The sequence below is a fragment of the Mytilus edulis genome, chromosome 2, assembly GCF_963676685.1.
Source record: "Mytilus edulis chromosome 2, xbMytEdul2.2, whole genome shotgun sequence".
Classification (NCBI taxonomy): domain Eukaryota; kingdom Metazoa; phylum Mollusca; class Bivalvia; order Mytilida; family Mytilidae; genus Mytilus; species Mytilus edulis.
The window spans coordinates 21,431,416-21,456,108 of NC_092345.1; the positions used below are offsets into that span (position 1 = coordinate 21,431,416).

The window sequence follows — 24,693 nt, forward strand, 5'->3', positions numbered from 1 at the left end:
CAGAAAACATAATGCCCCTCTACTATCGTAGATGGGGCATAAAAATATGTCTTTATCTCTACAAAGACTTCAATATAGGTTATGTCTGACATGATGAATGTTCGATGATGAAAAGAACAATTATGGTTATTGTGGTAACCTTTTGAAATGTATTATTTAATGGACGAAACGATTGTTATCTCCAATCCTGTGCTTGATTGCATTTTTTTGAAAAATAGACTTTACAATTTTAGTTATACACTCCTTTGTATAATGTTATATATGAGAATTCAAACTATAGCATTGGGCCGTATCCTCACAATTTAAGCATATATTAGACTGTCGGCATTCCAATGGGAACAAACTGTGCCCCTCTACTCGCCGACTTGTTTCTTTATTATTATGAGGCTGACTTCATGCAGGAACTTCTTAGGAAGAAAGATAAGAAGTTAGCAATATCCTTTAACTCTACTTTCCGCTATATAGATGATGTTCTTTCACTAAACAATTCAAAATTTGGTGACTATGTGGAACGCATCTATCCAATCGAACTAGAGATAAAGGATACTACAGATACAGTTAAGTCGGCTTCATATCTTGACTTACATCTAGAAATTGACAATGAGGGTCGGTTGAAAACAAAACTTTACGACAAAAGAGATGATTTCAGCTTTCCAATTGTGAACTTTCCATTTCTAAGTAGCAACATTCCAGCAGCACCTGCATACGGGGTATATATCTCCCAATTGATACGATATTCCCGTGCTTGCATTTCCTATCATGATTTTCTTGATAGAGGTTTGCTGCTAACAAGGAAGCTATTAAACCAAGAGTTCCAAATGGTGAAGTTGAAATCATCCCTTCGTAAATTTTACGGACGCCATCACGAGTTGGTTGACCGTTATGGAATAACCGTTTCACAAATGATATCGGATATGTTCCTTACGTCGTAACTACAATCCCCTTCCCTTTCATGAATATGACCTACCGAATTAGACAATTTACCGGATTTGTAATTACATAAGCAACACGACGGGTGCCACATGTGGAGCAGGATCTGCTTACCCTTCCGGAGCACCTGAGATCACCCCTAGTTTTTGGTGGGGTTCGTGTTGTTTATTCTTTAGTTTTCTATGTTGTGTCGTGTGTACTATTGTTTTTCTGTTTGTCTTTTTCATTTTTAGCCATGGCGTTGTCAGTTTGTTTTGGATTTATGAGTTTGACTGTCCCTTTGGTATCTTTCGTCCCTCTTCTTTTACACTCCCCTATACATTGTTTAGTCTTCACTGAAGTTAAACCTGAACTTGTTAAGTCATCTTCATGTTTGCAGTTTAAAACAAAGACAAAACAAATGTTCCTACAACGCAGACTACACAAATACAATCTGATGAAACAATTATCAGATTTCCATCTTATCGCATATCGCAAAGTATCAACTGCTCGACAAAATTTGAAGAAATTTAAACTCGCCTCGCTGACTCAACAACACGTTCCATGTTTTGATTCGCACCTGATATTTATCAACATGCAGGTAACCTGTTTATTTGTGCATCTATCGTTAATATTATATAGCTGTTCCTTCTTTGACTAAACTAAATGTTAGTCAATTGAAAATATTTGAAATGATGTTTTCTTAAAAGTAATTGAATTCATCAATAAAAGAATTCACAAGAGAACTTTCAAAGAGACATTAATGGAGATGTTTTTTGTTTTTCTACCTATGTAAATGTCGTTATCTTGTTTGTTGCGTTTATATCAGTCTCTGTAAATAACTTCTAATCGTCAATAATAAGAATTTGGATACAGTTTTAACATCTCAAAAGAACTGAAACATTTTTGATTATCATATGAAAGAAATCTTACATTTACATCTATTACAAAGAACACACAAGGGAAATGAAATGTAGAAACATGAAATGAATTGGAGTTGGTGCAATGTTAATGAATGGATAAACACCGTTTCATTAGCCAGACAAACAATTTCATAAATATGCAGATAATTTATTTCATTAAAATGTCACGATTCATTATGATTTCTATATACTAATAATCATAAGAACCTATCATTTTGGAAAAGATTTTCTACCACAAACTACTACACTACGATTAAAAGAGTCATTTGATACAGACATTCACTGACAACATTTCGAAATCTGACACTATACAGATAAGAGGTGAGCAGTTTGTGTTCGACATTGTACTATTGAAAACTATTTACAAAATGTTTTCAATATCTGTGGTTGTTGTTTTTGTAACAGTAAGTTATTGTAATGGGAATTACGAAAGAAAGCGATTACTAAGACAAAATTTATCTAAACGATACAACCCTGAACTGCTTCCGATTCTCGACTCTCATCATCCATTACAGGTAAATGCCAAACTTTACGTAATGGCACTGCAAGGACTTGAAGATAAATCACAAGTTTTGACGGCTTCGGTTTTCTGGTACTTTACATGGAAAGATGAATTATTCAGATGGGACCATAACATCGAATATAAGAACATATCAAGACTGATAGTTAGTGTAAGCGATGTATGGGTTCCCGAAATATATATTGTAAACGATGTAAGGGACATGCCAATTAGAGGTTCTGGATATAATAAAGATTATGTGATTGTCAGATCAAACGGTTACATGACATGGTTTCCAGCAAAAGAATTGCAAACTTCATGTGCAATTGACATTACAAAATATCCTTTCGATACACAGGCATGCAAAATCCGAATGGAGACGTGGTATCATGACAACACAAGCTTTGTTCTCAACACAATTGGATTAGGAATAGGATTATCGGAAGTCCACTTTGTTGAAAATGGAGAATGGGACATTCTAAATTTATCAGCATATCCATTTGAGTATCAGGAAGATTTTGCTGATAATTCGTCCGCTTATTCATGTATACATTATACTTTAATTTTGAAAAGACGGTCCTCTTACCATTTGATTACAACAGCGTTTCCGTTTGTAATTTTAATGGCAATTAATTTATTGGTGATCGTCATTCCAACAGAATGTGGCGAAAAAATTGGATTCTGTATGTCACAGTTTTTGACAATGATTGTGTTTCTTACATTGATAGCACAAAACATGCCTTCTTCGTCATTGACGATATCGTACCTCACATTTCTCATCAGTTTGCAGATTTTGGTAAGCGGAATTACAATTTTAATAGTTGCAATAAGTATTTATTTACAAACCCGAAGCATAGAAGATATACCTTCATGTATAGCAAGAATCATTTTTAGTCCGTTGATATATTTCCAGCAGAATTATCTAAAGACGAGTTTTACACCAGCTCAGGATTCTAAACACGAATGCTTTATCACATGGCTTGACATTGACAGAAAACTTAACTGTGGTTTGAATATTTTACTTTTACTAAATGTGATCGCTACTTTTTCCGTATTTGTATTTGTGATTTATTAAACACGAAAATGGACAGATAGGATAACTCGAAATTCGTTCTCTGTATGTCATTACACCAATTATCAGTTAAAAAGTAAGCAGATCCTTTGTATCAACATTTGTGTTTTCAATTAACTGATATTTTCATGGTACAAATTGGTACACACAAACTAATTAAACGAATTCTATCTTTCTATGTCATATTTATGCATATTTGTTTTTAATAAAATTTGTTGCCGTTAATACTTCTTATTTTCCTTAAAAGAACAAGATTGAAATCCTATTATTGTTTTATATTTGATTTAGATACATGTGTTATAAGAGGAACTCAAACATTTATGGGAATTGAGTACTTGATTCACTAAAGCTATCCTCGTAGATCCGTATGTTAGTAGGACATTTATTTCACAAGATAATTATTATTATTATAGTAATAAGGGTTCTTTGAGGATATTTGTTCATGTGTCAACTTGGCAAAGTCACTTAATAATGATAAGTCTAAACTTATGACTTGTATTACTCATTATTCCATTACAATGAAATAAAACAAATTCTAAGACATTTTAGTTGCTAATGTGTCAATATCCCTAATGCGCCTCTAATTGAGGAACTCAAAAGTTCTATCTGTTGTTTTTTTAGCAATTTCTCGAAAAAATTTCCAGGCTGGCAACAGTAAAACATTATCCACTATGTATAAGATCCTCATTTTGGTTATCATGGGTTGGAAAAGATGGTTTTGGTCTAACTCTTGTTATTAGCTTCAAAAATCTTATTAATCAGGGATTGAAGATAACCTTTTTGACTATAGAGAAGTTTTATTTAGTCTTCACTATGGCTTTCAAGAGACAATGTCTCTTATTTGTCAGTTTCTTTGGCATTCAGCATTACAAAACTATCATATGTTTTACCTCCTTTCAATCGTCTCACTATTCACTATTCTCATATGACTAGTCTATGTCCAATACTTCTGACACACACAAGTATGCCTAATAAAATACAGTTGCCTGAAGCTTTAATAACATATAGGGGATTATAGCTAAAAAAAATTGGGAAATAAATTTTATTATCATAATTATTAAATTTTCAGGTGCCTATATTTGCAATAATAGGTCATGAATTGAAGTAGTTTTACTTCATATATTGTCTATGCCAGCAGTCTTTGATATCAACCTGAATCTACATTAACAGACTGAAAGCTAAATTTTACAGGGCGCACATTAAGTCTCGCACATTTAACGCTGGTGCATGTTTATACATGTTATACTTATTTGGCAGCATTTTTCTTTGATCTTTTTAAATTTTGGTCAAATCTCGTGCATTTGCTTATGAAAAGTTGGTGGAACTGATTGTATAAAAAAAAAGATTAGTTAGTTTCTATTATTGCTATTAAAGCAGTAATTTGATAAGTCAGACTAGTGGGTCGGTTGCTGTGGTTGAGTGTAAAGACCTTGCCAGTATAGAATTAAAAATGAAACTGATTGTCAGTGTGTCAGACAAGATTGTATAGTATAGAATTAAAAATGAAACTGATTGTCAGTGTGTCAGACAAGATTGTATTTGATGCACTCTCAGTGACTGATTCATAACTTTTCATAAGTGTGTCCCGCTTCAGTCATGCTTCACAGATGCCCTATGTTATCAACTTCATTTTCCCCTGGATCTGCTTATCTTCATTTAGACCAGGATTTTTCCCATGAAAATGTCAGGTAGAAAAAAAACCTCTTTAAGACAGAAAAATATATATGCAAAAACATATGCTTCACCTTTCTATCAATATGTTTGGTATGCTTTTTTGTAACTTATCATGCATTTAATTAAGTTTGATGAAATATTATTGCCCAGCTCTCGTAAACATCGCATGACATCGTCTAATAATTTCCAAATCGGGGTTCTGGCCACTGACAGAGACAAAATGAAATCGTTATTTCACAAAATTCAACAATGAGCAAAGCCCATACATACTATGTTTATACTTTATATACAAATAACTATAGAAGTCTCAAGATATTTACTGGAAATCAGTGTCTTGTGCAATTCAAAATGTACATGTATCTTCATATGCCGGTATTCAGAATGTCAAATTTTTTGCAAATATATCGTATACAATAATACACAATATATCATATACAAAAGAAGGATAGCTAACGGATAAAATATAATGGTTTTGCTTTCATCTTTCTCCCCGTTTCATAAATTTGTTTTTGTAGATGACACTTCATCGTTATAAACAAAACTACTTGTTTATTTTTACCAAGACGATAAAGAGTGATTACTTTGATCTGAAACTATAATGCAAGAGACGCTTCTCGATAATTGCACATGTTACGGAGAAAAATACAATGGAAATGAAGTTCGGAAATTTTTAATGCAAAAGTTGTAAAGACACTATTTAAATAAATACTTCTATACAGTTTTTGGCTGACACACATTTGTTTAAATGATTAAAAGAAATCTCATGGTTGTGATGAAAATTTTTAATTCAGGAAATGAAATGTTCGACTTTTGTGTAATTTAGAATTATCAAAGGATTTGTATTTTGTTGTTCGAGAAAACGATTTCCCCAGAGAAAATGTCAGGAATTTTCTCGAGTCCGTTGTTTGCAGTTAAACACTTGTGTAATAACGATATTGCAATTTCCAATATAAACGTCTTTGTATGTGGGTTCAAGAAAAATCAAATTGTAGAATTTTGCGTCATTTTCAATTATCTAAATGCCGAAATATCCTTATAATTCAAGCTTAATCTTAAGGTTATACTACCCATTCCTTTTCTTTTGGTCTTCATGAAAATTAAAATGTTTTTGAGTGTATTTGTACTGATAAAGTTCTGTGTCTATCAGAATCCACTTGTGAATTATATTTGTAAATCATCACGAAACCAAAACGAAAAATATCATGAATGTTCAATAAATGCCAAAAGAAATTTTAAACGAACTTTTAAGAAGAGTTTTTGAGGGCATTTCAAAAGTGATGTCTTCGTCAGAAAGTTACCCGACAAAATAATCTCCGCCTTGTCATGAATTTTTTTTCTAAAAGTTGCCTTTTGAAAAGACATGTCTCGTCCATGTTAAAATATTACAAAGAAAATTTAGCAGCGTTAGCTTTAAATAACACTTCTACCCTCGTCACCATGTCATCCGACATCCATCACAATATTATTCGCTTGAGAAAGGACTCGAACAACCAATTAGAAAGTTTAATATCATATTTGTGTACTATCATGAGTAACTTTCAGTAATGTATCTATTAAGTCATGAGTTTAGTAGTGTTAAAAACACTTTATTTAAATGTGGAAACATGTTAAGGAGGCTCGTGGGTATAAGATTTTCAGAAAAAAATTAAACATTTATTTTTCATTACAAATTTTATTTATTACCTTGAGTAGTTGTTACTTTATCATATGGTACTAAAATCATTCCAAAAAATCAATTCTTGTTGGCCCCAGATGACTTTTAAAATGTAGATTTCATTGAAAAAGCTTCAGATTATCTCCCTTTGGTGCAAAAATGCCATTTTTTGGCATTAAAATCGAAATATTTTTTTTTAACTCATCGGTGACCTATTTTTTATTATTGTTTTCGAATAAGCTGTATATAAACTAAATAACTGTAAAATTTAAGCGATTTCTGTAATTCAGTTATTTTTTTATTTCTATATTACAGCTATTTCTTCTATTAGTTCAACAGAAAAAAGGACATTAACAAAAATGTATGCTATTTTCAAAGGCAGATTGTGAGCGTAAATGAACGGTGACCCTATTTTTTTATTTAATTTTTCTATTAAGTATAAGATAAAGTTCATTTATAGAAAAATATATAGAAATCCTATATTAAATAAAAAAAATGATTTAGACCCGCGAGCCCCCTTAAGGTATATAAAAGAATGAGATATTAGGGATATCTTCCTATATTTGCTGCAAATCTTGCAATTTGGAATACACAAACATAACTCCAAAACTTTATTTCCTAAACAGAGAAAAAGCTGGATAATGTCCTTTTTTCTATTATTAAGTAGTGAACTTTAAAAAAAAATAATGTTCCCAAGGATCCCAGTTGAGTCAAATCATATATATCAAAATGAAGATGCGGTTGCTGATATCAATTAACTTACTTCGTAAGAAAAAATGCATATCACGTCTTTTGACGATAAATACGTTAACCCGTCCTAAATAACTTTTACGAAGACATATAAACGACGTCATAATGTGTTTATCAGTTTGATCCGAACTTATCAAGTCATCTTCCTGTTTGCTGCAAGAACATACACAAATACAATCCGATAAATAAAATATCAGATTTTCATCATTTTTATATTGTAAAATATCAACTGCTCGACATAATCTGAAGACGTTTTGAATTCGTTCGCAGCGCTGACTCGACAAAAGCCTCCATGTTGAAAATCATAGCTGATATGTGTCAATATCAAAATACAGACAACCTGATAATTGGTACATAGTCTATCGCAAATATAATATCGCTGTTCCTTCCGTGACTAAACAAAATGTTAGTTTATTGAAAATATTTTAAAGGATTTATTCCTAGGAGCAATTAACAGTCATTGATAAATGAATCCATAAGGGGACCTCACAAAGAGACATTAAAAGGATATTATATTAATATTTAAGTTGACTCTATCGGAATGATAATAAATGGAAAAAAACACCACCAGACGACAAACAATTTTAATGCAATCAAACATAATGCAGAAAAGTGTGCGTTCGGTATTGTTCTACTCAGAACTTTCAACAAAATGTTTGCTATACCATGGTTTGTTATTTTGGTAACTGTTATTTGTTGTAATGGGAATTACGAAAGAGAGCGATTACTAAGACAGAATTTGTCTAAACATTACAAACCTGAAATGCTTCCGGTTCTGGACTCTTATCACCCATTGCAGGTAAATGTCAAACTTTACGTAATGGCGCTACAAGGACTCGAAGATAAATCACAAGTTCTAACGGTGTCGGTTTTCTGGTACTTTACATGGAAAGATGAAATATTTGGATGGGATCATTACTTGGAGTATGACAATATATCAAGACTGACAGTAAAAGCCAGTGATGTATGGGTTCCCGAAATATATATTGTAAATGATATAAAGGACATGCCTATAAGAAGTTATGGAGATAATAAAGAGTATGTAATTGTCAAATCAAACGGTTACATGACTTGGTTTCCAGCAAAGGAATTGCAAACTTCATGTTCAGTTGATGTTACAAAATATCCGTTTGATACACAGGCATGTAGCATTAGAATGGAGGCTTGGTATCATGACAACAAAAGCTTTTTTCTTAACACAATTGGAACAGGAATAGAAATATCAGAAGTCCACTTTGTTGAAAATGGAGAATGGGAAATTCTTAATTTATCATCATATCCATACCAGAACACGGATTATGCAGACAATTCATCCGCTTATTCATGCATTGGTTATACTTTAATTTTGAAAAGACGATATGCCTACCATTTAATTACAATAATGTTTCCATTTGTAATTTTAATGGCAATTAATTTATTGGTCAGCGTTATTCCAACAGAGTGTGGCGAAAAACTTGGATTCTGTATGTCACAGTTTTTGACAATGATTGTGTTTCTAAACTTGATAGCGCAAAACATGCCTTCCTCGTCATTGACAATATCGAACCTCACATTTCTCATCAGTTTGCAGATTTTGATAAGCGGAGTTACAATTTTATTTGTTGCAATAAGTATTTATTCACAAACCCGAAAAATAGAAGATATACCTTCATGTTTAGTTAGAATCATGTTTAGTCCGATTAGATATTTTCTGCAGAACGATAGTAAAAAGTGTTGCAATCAGGCGCAGGATTCAAGAAACGAAGACTTCGTCACATGGCTTGACATTAACAAAAAAATTAATTGTAGTTTGAATATTTTACTTTTTCTGAATGTGGTCGCTACTGTTTCCATATTTGTATTTGTGATTATTTAGCTTTGGAAAAGACATATGACGACGTATACATTCTTTCTTTTAATGTGCGTTTATCACTAATCAATTAAACATATATTTTTGTAATAATATATTGCTCTATAACTTATTTATCTAATTGATCTTCATGAAAGAAAATGTTAAAACAAAAACATATTACAAATGTTGTTCTTCTAGTCTGCAGTCGGAGAAGTTCTGGAATATTTTATAAATATAAAAAGCCATGCCTTTATACTTTTGATTTTCATTGCATTAAAGAGATTGATGTTTCACTTTTGTCCTATATCTGATTTGACTTGATGAGTTTTCAGAACAGTTCATATATTTAGGGGAAATGAGTACTCGATGCGTTAAGCTAGTCTCATATAACAGTATACTGTTATGAAAGTATTTAGCACATTATTGAAAATATTACCAAATGTAAAAAGTAAAATCACAAAAATACTGAACTCCGAGTAAAATTTAAAACGGAAAGTCTCTAGTCAAATGACAAAACACATCAAACGAATGGACAACAACTGTCATATCCTGACTTGGTACAGGCATTTTCAAATGTAGAAAATTGTGGATTGAACCTGGTTTTAAAGCGCTTAATCTATAACTTGTATGACAGTCGCATCACGTTCCATTATATGTATAACGATAACGAACTTTTAAAATAATTTATTCCTTTACAGCTATAGGCCAGTATTTTGATTTATTAAGGTAGATCAGTGGTATAGAAAAAAAATAACAGAATTTTCTTATACTTTGCCAAAATGAAGATTTTACTATGCTTTTTTTCACAAAAATGATAAAAAGTATCGGTCACCGCGCTATTTTTCAAGGTACGAGTCGTTCAAAATTGCCAAAGTTTGCTTAGATTGTTCATGAAAAAACACATTCGGTGCATATTTTTCAAATTTGTTAATCTATAAATATATGGTTTACAATGAACCTTACTGGATACACGAGTCAACTAGCTATTTTCCTCCGTTTAAAAAAAACGATTGCGTTCTCCGAAATAAAATAAAACTTTTAAACGTTTTCATCATTTTGATTTTGACTTTTAACACTGCAAAGGTCACCTCACAGTTGGTCATCAGAGATTGTCCCCTTTTTTAAAATGAAAAACCTGATTTTTGTTTTCTCTTTTTGTGTTGGAACCAAGTACTTTTACTGTGCCCGTTTTTGGTTTAAATTCTGAAATATAGCTCTTTCGATTAAAATAATCTGTCAATAATTCTATCAGGGTTTACAAAAATAATTTCTTGTAAAGTGTCCAGGGTGGTCAAAGTCAAGGCAAAATTCATTATATATAAGACCCTAACTGTGGTTATGATGTGTTGTGATATAACTGCTTTGTTCTTGGTCTGGCACACATGTTGTGCTGTAACACATGCTTTTTCTCTTCAGACATCTTATACAGTACGAATTGTAGAGCATCTTCATAATTGTTGTAATATAACTTCTCAATACTGATCCGAGACCAGTTATTTGGGAGTGCATTTCTTTCAGACAATAAATGCAAATTTAAAAAATCCCACCTGCGCTTTCTCAATAATATTTGTACAGTGTGTTGTACAACTTTTGGGACAAATTTATAGAAAACTTCATCATCTCCAACTCAAAATATGGACATTTTTATGTTAAGGGGTCTTGCAATCTTTTGACAGCTGCCAAATTGCTAATTATATATTATATATCAGACTTTGGTTTAGCAATATCATGTCACGATATGCCAATCACGACTTCAACTTTTTTAAGTGTAAAGAAGTCATCATAAAAAATGTAATACAAGTTTAACAGGATCCAATCAAAACATACAAGTATTGACATAATGTAGGATGTTTGTTGGAGATATCATGTACCAAAATGTCAAATGTATTCACATATACAGGTTTCGTTTCATTTATTTACTCCCGTTGATAGACTTCGTTTTTATAAATACCAATGCATCGTTATATATAACTATGTGTTTATTTTGATTGCGATGATAAAAAGTTATTATTTTGATCTAAGATCCATGATGCTCTTGGACATTTGCATATGTTATGGAGAATGACACAAGGGAAATGACATTTCGATAAAATAGTTGATAATGTCATCATTTTCATTTATATTTAAATGTTTTTTTCTGGGTCACAAAGATTTGTTGAATGATAAATAGAAAGTAAAATCACATAACTACTGAACTTAGAGGAAAATCTAATAGGAAAGTCCATAATCACATGGCAAAATCAAATAACAAAACACATCAAAAATGAATGGACAAGAACTGTCATATTCCTGACTTGGTACAGGCATTTTCAAATGTAGAAAATAGAATACTCACGGTTATCTTGAGAACTTGAAATGAATTTTCTTACCGGAGAACTTGCTGTATAAAAAGCAATTATCAACAGAATCGTATAGCTTAATGCTAGAAATTGATTCTCCTCGAAAAAATGTCAGAAATTACTAAAAGTGCTTTGTTTGCAGGTTGCATTTGTTTAATATAGACATTGCAATTTTCAATATAAACTCCTTCGCGTGAGGTTTTGTTAAAAATCGAATTATAGGATCCAGCGTTATTTTTGATCAATTAAATATCGTGTTTTCCTTAGAATTTCGGCGTATTTTTAAATGTATACCACCCATTCCTTATAAAGGATATGTGAGTACCATATATCAATTGTCCTTAGTCAAAAACAGGGTAAACATTAAACTTATTAGGGACTACCAAGATAAGCCATGAGGTTCGCAATTTTTGAAAGACACTTAATACATAGAAATTTAAAACAAACGCGACGGTTGACAAAATTCCTGACTTAAGGAAGGTACTTCAATATATAAGTTCGTGGAAAACAAAATTTCGTTATCGTTGAGTGCAAAAGTTATTTCGTATTAGTTTTGTTATCATTTATTCAATTCCAAAGCCAGGAACTATGTGTCTTTATGTTTATTGATCACTATAACTTTTGCCTTCATACAATCGAGTCTTTCAAATTGTGATGATATTAACCTACTTTATTTGTGTTCTATCGCAAATATTAAGTCGCTCTTCCAACTGTGATTACACAACATTTCAGTTCATACAAAATATGTAAGAGGTTTATTCCTAACTTAGATACATCGCAGTTCTCGACAAACACTTGTTAAGATCATAGACAAACTTGAATTATCTATACTTACAGTATGTGAAAGACTTCCTCATGTGTTTTGTGCACTCTTAATAAATTATAATTTAATTTTTTTTTTATTAATTCAATCTTTTACGATGTAAATACTTGGAATACGTGGGATTCATAAATGAATATGTCCGAGTCAAACCACTTGGAGTAGGAAGTTTAACATCCGAATAAAAAAAACCCATTAGATTTGAACCCAGAATAAATATCCATGATAACTCAAATGCCTATGATTATCCTGAATATCAGTGCATAAGCTAATCATTTACTATTTCTTCCGCCAAGAAAACACGTGCATGTGCCGATATTAATTTCACTCGCGGATTGCGAGTTTTCAAATTTCTTATTTAAATGCAAAACACCACAGTGAGAGCTTGGTATGTGTCTTTTAAATGTGGTTATCTATAAGGTATTCTGAGCCCTTGTTTTTTAAATGTGGTTATCTATAAGGTATTCTGATCCCTTGTTTGAGTTTCTTAATATATACCTTGGAATTTTCAAAATACTTAAGATTAACTCCGCAGGAATAGAAAACCTGAGCTGTATTCCACCTTTTCGAATTTCGTATTTTGGTCTTATAAGCACTTTTCTTTTGAGCGTCACTCATGAGTTATTTGTAGACGAAACGCAGAACAGGTGTGAATTTTTATATCTTTGATGATTTGACATAACCAAACATATCTTAAAGGATTTTCAGGTTTTCATAAAAGGTCTGCAAAAAAGAAATTTTTCAAAACCAAGTTTTCCTTGTAGAATTTTTGGCTTGTTTGAATTTACTTCAAGAAACCTTTACAACTTGAGATGTTTTATGAGATCAAACTATTCATCAGTATATAAAAAGTCCCCACGAAGCTTGTGTAATACTGCAAAACTTTCTTAAATGTTGCATAACACAGTGTTACACTTTATACGAACTTTCAATTTCTCTATGCCATATCTACCAGCTTCATTAACGAGAATAAGAACAATTGAAAGCATCCAAAAACAAAATAGGAAAGATGGAATTGATGCATCCACATTATAAAGCAAACTGAATGCTAAAATTTATATTGCGATATGCTTTAAATATCCAGTTTGCAGAAATTAGAATTGCAATTTGATAAAAAGTTAACTGTTGAAAAAAAGATTCATTTGTAAGCAGAATTCACTTTGGATTTACAACTAAAAATCAACAGTGCTTTTAACTGAATTGTGCAAGAATCTACACACAATAACATGTTTGAGGTAAAGGTATTTTAACGTCATTATTATATTATTATAATCAAAACTTTTATTTCATCAATCTCAGTACAATATCGGTCTAGGTATTTGCCCAAATCTACAAATTTGTAACAGATTTGCAATTTAAAGATAATATTTAAACACATATCAAATTTTAAGTTTTTTGAATTATATTGTTTTTATGCCATTGAAGGGGAGATAACTCTCTTATTAAAACATATATACTGGACTGATAAGGAGATTTTTAAATTTTACTTGTAGCAAGAAAACAAGTTCGGTGACACCAATTTTTCTTTTTATTTTCTTAAAACACATTATAAAATCTTCCTTTTCCATGAACAAACTAACCAAATTTAGGCAATTTTCAACAATTCATAGCTTGAAAAATAGCGCGGTGACCCATACTTTTTAGTACATTTTTGAAAATATTCCTTTTGGCAAAGTTTAAGAAAATTCTATCTCAAAAAGTATATACTTATGATCTACCTTAAACTCGTGTGATTTGGAAGTGATAGAACATAGACTTTTGCCTCTATAACATGGAACACTCCAGAGCAATAACATTATTAAACTCGAAATTAAAAAGTTGATACAATCAAAAAAGTACATTTATGGATAAAAACCGCTTCATCTGCTAGACAAACAATGTACTAAATAAATAATTTAATTTCATCAAAGTGTGACCATCCACTGCAGTATCTATATATTTATATAAAAAGTCATCAGAAATTTAAGTAAAAAGATGCCTACCATAAACGACTTTAGAGATGATCATTATAACAGACATATGATACAGACATAAAAGTAAGCAACTAGGATCAAACATCACACACTGTCAGATAAGCGGTGAGAAGTGTGTTTTCGGTATTGTACTACTTAGAATATTTAGGTGTTTTCTATAACTTTCATTGTTGTTTTGGTAGCTGTTAGTTGTTGTAGTTCGAACAACTACGAAAAGAAGCGATTGCTTAGACAGAATTTGTCTAAATATTGCAACCCTGAATTACTTCCAATTCTGGACTCTAATCGCCCATCAAATGTTAATGTAAAACTATACTTGATGGCGCTACAGGGAATAAAAGATAATCCACAAGTTCTGACGGTGTCGGTTTTCTGGTACTTTACATGGCAAAATGAAATATTCAAATGGGATCAGTACTTGGAATATAAAAACATATCAAGACTGACAGTTAAAGTCAGTGATGTATAGGTTCCCGAAATATATATTGTAAACGATTTAAGGGACATGCCCATTACTTGAGTTAATAAAGAGTATGTGATTGTCCCATCAAGCGGTTACATAACATGGTTTCCAGCAAACGAATTGCAAACTTCATGCGCAGTTGATGTTTCAAAATATCCGTTTGATACACAGACATGCGAAATCTGAATGGTAGCCTAGTATCATGACAACACAAGCGTTGTTTTAAACTCGATTTGTCAGGATTAGAAATATCTGATGTCCACTTTGTTGCAAATGGTGAATGGGATATTCTCAATTTATCAGCAAATCAATTCCAGTACAAAGTGAATTAAACGGATAGTTCGTCCACTTATTCAGGTATTTATTATAATTTAATTTTAAAAAGACGATTTTCTTATCTTTTGATTACAACAGCATTTCCATTTGTTATTCTAATGGCAATTAATTTGTTTGCTATTGTCATACCAACAGAATGTGACGAAAAACTTGGATTCTGTGTGTCACAGTTTTTGACAATGATTGTGTTTCTTACATTTATAGGTCAAAACATGCATTCCTCGTCATTGACGATATCATTCCTCACATTTCTAATCAGTTTAGAGATTTTGATCAGCGGAATTACAATTTTAGTGGTTGCAATAAGTATTTTTTTTACAAACACGATGTTTAGAAGATAGTAAAAATCTTTTTTAGTCCGGTGAGATATATCCAGCAGAAATATCAGAAGATGAGTTTCACTCCAGCTCAGGATACAAGACACGATGTCTTTATCACATGGTCTGACATTGACAAAAATTTTAACTGTGGTTGGAATATTTTACTTTTAGTAAATGTGATCGCTACCTTTTCCGTATTTGTATTTGTGCTTTATTTATCATTAAAATTGACAGATATGATAACTCGAACATTCGTTCTATGTATTAAGTACCTCACAACAGTTATTATTTTGAAAAGTAAGCAGATCCTTGGTATTGTTATTTTTTGTTTACAATTGACTGACGTTGATTATTCAACTTTTATGCATGCTAACATATTTGTCTATGTTACTTGTATAAGATGTATTGCTTTTGAATAAAAGACGATAACTATCATAGTGCAAATTGATACACATAACCTTTTTAACGATTGTTATCCTTCTATGCCGTTATTGTAGCATATCTTTAATAAATAGTAATAAAATTGAGAATGGAAATGGGTAAAACAGAGCAGTTAGAAGCCGAAGGCCAACAATTGATCTTAAATACAGCGAGAAAATCCCGCACCTGGAGGCCTTCTTCAGCTTGTCCCTAAACATACCAAAGGGACAGTCAAACTCAAGGATCAAAAATAAACTGACAACGCCATGGCTAAAAAAGGAAAAGACAAACAGACAAATAATAGTACACAAGACACACAACATAGAATTCTAAAGACTAAGGTAGCACTCCACAGTTAGGTGCGTAGTTTCGCCTTTTGGCCCCTGTGGATTTTTCAAATATGAGAGCTAGTGTGCAATATAATTCAGTACTGTTAGAAACTAATACCCTGCTTGAGAGCTTCTCAACTAAGGTTAGGTATGCTATTTACAGCAAAATTGATATATAACTGCTTTCAAATACCTAAAAATTGTACAATTTTTCCTCTTTTAAGGTAATTTTATGATTTTAAGCAGAAAAAAGGATTTTTTTTTTAAATTTACCCCGAAAATGAGACAGACTTGACGTTTTTCACTATGATCAAGCATTTATTTTTAAATCACTTTTTGTCGCGTTTCAACATCAACTGCTAACCGTCATAAAATCTTTATTACTGAAACACTTTTAAAAACTAATGTACCATTTAAATCGTAACAGCTAGTAGAACACAGAAAATATATTTAAAATTGAGGCAGGAGGGGAAAAATGTCACCTTAAGGTAGCACTCCACAGTTGGGTGTGTAGTTTCGCATTTTGGCCCCTGTGGATTTTTCAAATATGAGAGCTAGTGTGCAATAAAATTCATTTTTGGACATCTGAGTACTAAAATAGCCTTCGTATTGGGTTAATATGAACATCAAGATTATGTAATGTATGTAATATAGGCTGTTTTCTGTATGACTGTCCGTATTTGCATGTCCTTACAATACATTGGTCCGGCAATTATTGTAATGTTTTTTTCCAACTTTTTGTCGCACGAACTTTGTGATTAGATTTTACTAAAAAAAATGAGGTGAAAGACACCCATTTTTTATTTGATCATAAGGAAGATAAATGTCAACAATTTCTAAAAAGGTATCACTCAAAGACATTGAAATTCTAGTTTGATCCAAATTTTGGGGGGATATGTGACATGTTCACCCCCCTTTTTGAAATATTTTATGGTAAATAAATACAGAATGTTGCCATGGATACAACTAAAAGGAATTATTTTTCACCCTTTTAACTTTTGAAAATCAAATCTATGGAAGATACTGATTACATACATATGCACATGTACAACACAAACAGTTAGGTTAATGTATTAGAAATCCAGGAATAGGAGATGATAAAATATTTTGTGGCTCATTTTTAATTTTATTTTATAACTGTGGAGTGCTACTTTATGGAACATCAGAATGCACAGAAATGCACTTTTTAAGATAAATTTCATCACAAATCTAAAGTCTTTTGTGTTCTTGTTTGAGTTCTGAAGGTAAAAAATCTGCTAGGATTGCAATTCATGTTTATTTTATTGTTTACTGTCCTTAGCAACCAAATATACACATTTTGACACTTAGACATGTTGCGGTCTTAAATTTGTACTCCATTAACTTCGCTCTTGTAACAAAATATTGAGCTTTATATAATATCCTCAGAATGTATCGCTTTATATTTTTGAATGTGAATAAGTCAAATAAACATTTTAAGCAAGATTTTATATTATAATTTGGCATTAATTAAAGTTAATGATGCCAGAACTGATAGAAATTAATACCCTGCTTGAGAGCTTCTAAACCAAGGTTAGGTATGCTATTTACAGCAAAATTGACATATAAGTGCTTTCAAATACCTCAAAATTGTACAATTTTTCTTCTTTTAAGGTAATTTTATGATTATAAACAGAAAAAAGGGAAAAGTTTTTGAAATTTACCCAAAAAATGAGACAGATTTGACGTTTTTCACTATGATCAAGCATTTATTTTTAAATCACTTTTTGTCGCGTTTCAATATCAGTGCTAACCGTCATAAAATCTTTATCACTGAACCAATTTTCAAAACTAATGTACCATTTTAATCGTAACAGCTAGTAGAACACAGAACAAATATTAAAAATTGAAGCAGGAGGGGGTGGGGGGGGGGGGGGAATGTCACCTTAAGGTAGCACTCCACAGTTAGGTGTGTAGTTCCGCATTTTGGCCCCTGTGGATTTTTCAAATATGAGAGCTAGTGTGCAATAAAATTCATTTTTGGACATCTGAGTACTAAAATAGTCTTCGTATTGGGTTAATATGAACATCAAGATTATGTAATGTATGTAATATAGGCTGTTTTCTGTATGACTGTCCGTATGTATACCACCCATTCCTTATAAAGGATATGTGAGTACCATATATCAATTGTCCTTAGTCAAAAACAGGGTAAACATTAAACTTATTAGGTACTACCAAGATAAGCCATGAGGTTCGCATTTTTTGAAAGACAAATTTAAAACAAACGCGAAGGTTGACAAAGTTCCTGACTTAAGGAAGGTACTTCAATATATAAGTTCGTGGAAAACAAAATTTCGTTATCGTTGAGTGCAAAAATTATTTCGTATTAGTTTTGTTATTATTTATGCAATTCTAAAGCCAGGAACTATGTGTCTTTATGTTAATTGATCACTATAACTTTTGCCTTCATACAATCGAGTCTTTCAAATTGTGATGATATTAACCTACTTTATTTGTGTTCTATCGCAAATATCAAGTCGCTCTTCCAACTGTGATTACACAAAATTTCCGTTCATACAAAATATGTAAGAGGTTTATTCCTAACTTAGATACATCGCAGTTCTCGACAAACACTTGTAAAGATCATAGACAAACTTGAATTATCTATACTTACAGTATGTGATAGACTTCCTCATGTGTTTTGTGCACTCTTAATAAATTATAATTTAATCTTTTTTTTTTTTATTAATTCAATCTTTTACGTTGTAAATACTTGGAATACGAGGGATTCATAAATGAATCTGTCCGAGTCCAACCACTTGGAGTAGGAAGTTTAACATCCGAATTAAAAAAAACCATTAGATTTAAACCCAGAATAAATATCCATGATAACTCAAATGCCTATTATTATCCTGAATATCAGTGCATAAGCTAATCATTAACTATTTCTTCCGCAAAAAAAAACCACGTGCATGTACCGATATTAATTTCACTCGCGGATTGCGAGTTTTGAAATTTCTTATTTAAATGCAAAACACTACAGTGAGAGGTTGGTATGTGTCTTTTAAATGTGGTTATCATCTATAAGGTATTCTGAACCCTTGTTTGGGTTTCTTAATATAAACCTTGGAATTTTCAAAATACTTAAGATTAACTCCGCAGGAATAAAAAACCTGAGATGTATTCCACCTTTTCGAATTTCGTATTTTAGTCTTATAAGCACTTTTCTTTTGAGCGTCACTCATGAGTTATTTGTAGACGAAACGCATAACAGGTGTGAATTTTTGTATCTTTGATGATTTGACATAACCAAACATATCTTAAAGGATTTTCAGGTTTTCATAAAAGGTCTGCAAAAAAGAAATTTTTCAAAACCAAGTTTTCCTTGTAGAATATTTGGCTTGTTTGAATTTACTTCAGGAAACCTTTACAACTTGAGATGTTTTATGAGATCAAACTATTCATCAGTATATGAAAAGTCCCCCCGAAGCTTGTGTAATACTGCAAAACTTTCTTAAATGTTGCATAACACAGTGTTACACTTTATACGAACTTTCAATTTCTCTATGCCATATCTACCATGTAAAAAAACCCAGCTTCATTAACACGAATAAGAACAATTGAAAGCATCCAAAAACAAAATATGAAAGATGAAATTGATGCATCCACATTATAAAGCAAACTGAATGCTAAAATTTATATTGCGATATGCTTTAAATATCCAGTTTGCAGAAATTAGAATTGCAATTTGAAATTTTTTTTTATTTGTAAGCAGAATTCACTTTGGATTTACAACTAAAAATCAACAGTGCTTCTAACTGAATTGTGCAAGAATCAACACACAATAACATGTTTGAGGTAAAGGAATTTTAACGTCATTATTATATTATTATAATCACAACTTTTATTTCATCAATCTCAGTACAATATCGGTCTAGGTATTTGCCCAAATCTACAAATTTGTAACAGATTTGCAATTTAAAGATACGATATTTATATAAAGAAAACTTGGTTATTTATTGTATTATTGATAATATTTAAACACATATCAAATTTTAAGTTTTTTGAATTATTTTGTTTTTATGCCATTGAAGGGGAGATAACTCTTTTATTAAAAAATATATACTGGACTTATAAGGAGATTTTTAATTTTTACTTGTAGCAAGAAAACAAGTTCGGTGACACCATTTTTTATTTTTATTTTCTTAAAACACATTACAAAATCTTCCTTTTCCATGAACAAACTAACCAAATTTAGGCACTTTTCAACAATTCATAGCTTGAAAAATAGCGCGGTGACCCATACTTTTTAGTACATTTTTGAAAATCTTCCTTTTGGCAAAGTTTAAGAAAATTCTATCTCAAAAAGTATATCCTTATGATCTACCTTAAACTCGTGTGATTTGAAAGTGATAGAACCTAGACTTTTGCCTCTATAACATAGAACACTCCAGAGTAATAACATTATTAAACTCGAAATTAAAAAGTTGATACAATAAAAAAAGTACATTTATGGATAAAAATCGCTTCATCTGCTAGACAAACAATGTAATAAATAGATATTTAATTTCATCAAAGTGTGACCATCCACTGCAGTATCTATATATATATATAAAAAGTCATCAGAACTTTATGTAACAAGATGCCTACCATAAAAGACTTGAGACATGATCATTATAACAGACATATGATACAGACATAAAAAGTAAGCATCTAGGATCAAACATCACACACTGTCAGATAAGCGGTGAAAAGTGTGTTTTCGGTATTGTAATACTTAGAATATTTAGGTGTTTTCTATAACTTTCATTGTTGTTTTGGTAGCTGTTAGTTGTTGTAGTTCGAACAACTACGAAAAGAAGCGATTGCTTAGACAGAATTTGTCTAAATATTGCAACCCTGAACTACTTCCAATTATGGACTCTAATCGCCCATCAAATGTTAATGTAAAACTATACTTGATGGCGCTACAGGGACTAAAAGATAATCCACAAGTTCTGACGGTGTCGGTTTTCTGGTACTTTACATGGAAAAATGAAATATTCAATTGGGATCAGTACTTGGAATATAAAAACATATCAAGACTGACAGTTAAAGTCAGTGATGTATGGGTTTCCGAAATATATATTGTAAACGATGTAAGGGACATGCCCATTACTTGAGTTAATAAAGAGCATGTGATTGTCCCATCAAGCGGTTACATGACATGGTTTCCAGCAAACGAATTGCAAACTTCATGCGCAGTTGATGTTTCAAAATATCCTTTTGATACACAGACATGCGAAATCTGAATGGTAGCCTAGTATCATGACAACACAAGCGTTGTTTTAAACTCGATTTGGTCAGGATTAGAAATATCGGATGTCCACTTTGTTGCAAATGGTGAATGGGATATTCTCAATTTATCAGCAAATCCATTCCAGTACAAAGTGAATTATACGGATAGTTCGTCCACTTATTCAGGTATTTATTACACTTTAATTTTAAAAAGACGATCTTCTTATCATTTGATTACAACAGCATTTCCATTTGTTATTCTAATGGCAATTAATTTGTTTGTTATTGTCATACCAACAGAATGTGACGAAAAACTTGGATTCTGTATGTCACAGTTTTTGACAATGATTGTGTTTCTTACATTTATAGGTCAAAACATGCCTTCCTCTTCATTGACGATATAATTCCTCACATTTCTAATCAGTTTTCAGATTTTGATCAGCGGAATTACAATTTTAGTGGTTGCAATAAGTATTTATTTACAAACACGATGTTTAGAAGATAGACCTTCGTGTATAGTAAGAATCTTTTTTAGTCCGGTGAGATATATCCAGCAGAAATATCAGAAGATGAATTTCACTCCAGCTCAGGATACAAGACACGATGTCTTTATCACATGGTCTGACATTGACAGAAATTTTAACTGTGGTTGGAATATTTTACTTTTAGTAAATGTGATCGCTACCTTTTCCGTATTTGTATTTGTGCTTTATTTATCATTAAAATTGACAGATATGATAACTCGAACATTCGTTCTATGTATTAAGTACTAAGTCCTCACAACAGTTATTATTTTGAAAAGTAAGCAGATCCTTGGTATTGTTATTTTTTGTTTACAATTGACTGACGTTGATTATTAAACTTTTATGCATGCTAACATATTTGTCTATGTTACTTGTATAAGATGTTTTGCTTTTGAATAAAAGACGATAACTATCATAGTGCAAATTGATACACATAACCTTTTTAACGATTGTTATCCTTCTATGCCGTTATTGTAGCATATCTTTAATAAATAGTAATAAAATTGAGAATGGAAATGGGTAAAACAGAGCAGTAAGAAGCCGAAGGCCAACAATTGATCTTAAATACAGCGAGAAAATCCCGCACCTGGAGGCCTTCTTCAGCTTGTCCTTAAACAAAAATGTGTACTACGAGGGTCGAAACATACCAAAAGGACAGTCAAACTCAAGGATAAAAAAAAAAATGACAACGCCATGGCTAAAAAAGGAAAAGACAAACAGACAAATCATAGTACACAAGACACACAATATAGAATTCTAAAGACTAAGGTAGCACTCCACAGTTAGGTGTGTAGTTTCGCATTTTGGCCCCTGTGGATTTTTCAAATATGAGAGCTAGTGTGCAATAAAGTTCATTTTTGGACATCTGAGTACTAAAATAGCCTTCGTATTTGGTTAATATGAACATCAAGATTATGTAATGTATGTAATATAGGCTGTTTTCTGTATGACTGTCCGTATTTGCATGTCCTTACAATACATTGTTCCGGCAATTATTGTAATATTTTTTTCCAACTTTTTTTCGCACGAACTTTGTGATTAGATTTTACTAAAAAAAATGAGGTGAAAGACACCCATTTTTTATTTGATCATAAGGAAGATAAATGTCAACAGTTTCTAAAAAGGTATCACTCAAAGACATTGAAATTCTAGTTTGATACAAATTTTGTGGGGATATGTGACATGTTCACCGCCCTTTTTTCAATATTTTATGGTAAATAAATGCAGAATGTTGCCATGGATACAAATAAAAGGAATTATTTTTCACCCTTTTAACTTTTAAAAATCAAATCTATGGAAGATACTGATTACATACATATGCACATGTACAACACAAACAGTTAGGTTAATGTATTAGAAATCCAGGAATAGGAGATGATAAAATATTTTGTGGCTCATTTTTAATTTTATTTTCTAACTGTGGAGTGCTACCTTATGGAACATCAGAAAGCACAGAAATGCACTTTTTAAGATAAATTTCATCACAAATCTAAAGTCTTTTGTGTTCTTGTTTGAGTTCTGAAGGTAAAAAATCTGCTAGGATTGCAATTTATGTTTATTTTATTGTTTACTGTCCTTAGCAACCAAATATACACATTTTGACACTTAGACATGTTGCGGTCTTATATTTGTACTCCATTAACTTCGCTCTTGTAACAAAATATTGCGCTTTATATGATATCCTCAGAATGTATTGCTTTATATTTTTGAATGTGAATAAGTCAAATAAACATTTTTAGCAAGATTTTATATTATAATTTGGCATTAATTAAAGTTAATGATGCCAGTTCTGTTAGAAATTAATACCCTGCTTGAGAGCTTCTAAACCAAGGTTAGGTATGCTATTTACAGCAAAATTGACATATAAGTGCTTTCAAATACCTAAAAATTGTACAATTTTTCTTCTTTTAAGGTAATTTTATAATTATAAACAGAAAAAAGGGAAAAGTTTTTGAAATTTACCCCAAAAATGATACAGATTTGACGTTTTACTATGATCAAGCATTTATTTTTAAATCACTTTTTGTCGCGTTTCAATATTAGTGCTAACCGTCATAAAATCTTTATCATTGAACCAATTTTAAAAACTAATGTACCATTTTAATCGTAACAGCTAGTAGAACACAGAACATATATTAAAAATTGAGTCAGGAGGGGAAAAATGTCACCTAAAGGTAGCACTCCACAGTTAGGTGTGTAGTTTCGCATTTTGGACCCTGTGGATTTTTCAAATATGAGAGCTAGTGTGCAATAAAATTAATTTTTGGATAGCTGAGTACTAAAATAGCCTTCGTATTGGGTTAATATGAACATCAAGATTATGTAATGTATGTAATATAGGCTGTTTTCTGTATGACTGTCCAAACTTTGTGGGGATATGTGACATGTTCACCCCCCCTTTTTGCAATATTTTATGGTAAATAAATGCAGAATGTTGCCATGGATACACATAAAAGGAATTATTTTTCACCCTTTTAACTTTTGAAAATCAAATCAATGGAAGATACTAATTACATACATATGCACATGTACAACACAAACAGTTAGGTTTATGTATTAGAAATCCAGAATAGGAGATGATAAAAAATTTGTGGCTCATTTTTAATTTTATTTTCTAAC

General features: G+C 31.5%; 2 protein-coding genes across 2 annotated transcripts; both read left to right on the top strand.

Moving 5' to 3' along the window:
* Positions 1 to 2,093: 2,093 nt before the first annotated feature.
* On the top strand, positions 2,094 to 3,554 carry LOC139510514 (neuronal acetylcholine receptor subunit alpha-6-like). The gene has a single exon (XM_071297087.1). The coding sequence runs from the start codon at positions 2,201 to 2,203 to the stop codon at positions 3,404 to 3,406; it is 1,206 nt and encodes a 401-aa protein (XP_071153188.1). The 5' UTR covers positions 2,094 to 2,200; the 3' UTR covers positions 3,407 to 3,554.
* Positions 3,555 to 8,081: 4,527 nt separating this feature from the next.
* Positions 8,082 to 9,427, top strand: LOC139511692 (neuronal acetylcholine receptor subunit alpha-6-like). Its single transcript, XM_071298713.1, has one exon. It carries the CDS (start codon positions 8,134 to 8,136, stop codon positions 9,334 to 9,336), a length of 1,203 nt encoding a protein of 400 aa, XP_071154814.1. The 5' UTR covers positions 8,082 to 8,133; the 3' UTR covers positions 9,337 to 9,427.
* The last annotated feature ends 15,266 nt before the right edge of the window (positions 9,428 to 24,693 follow it).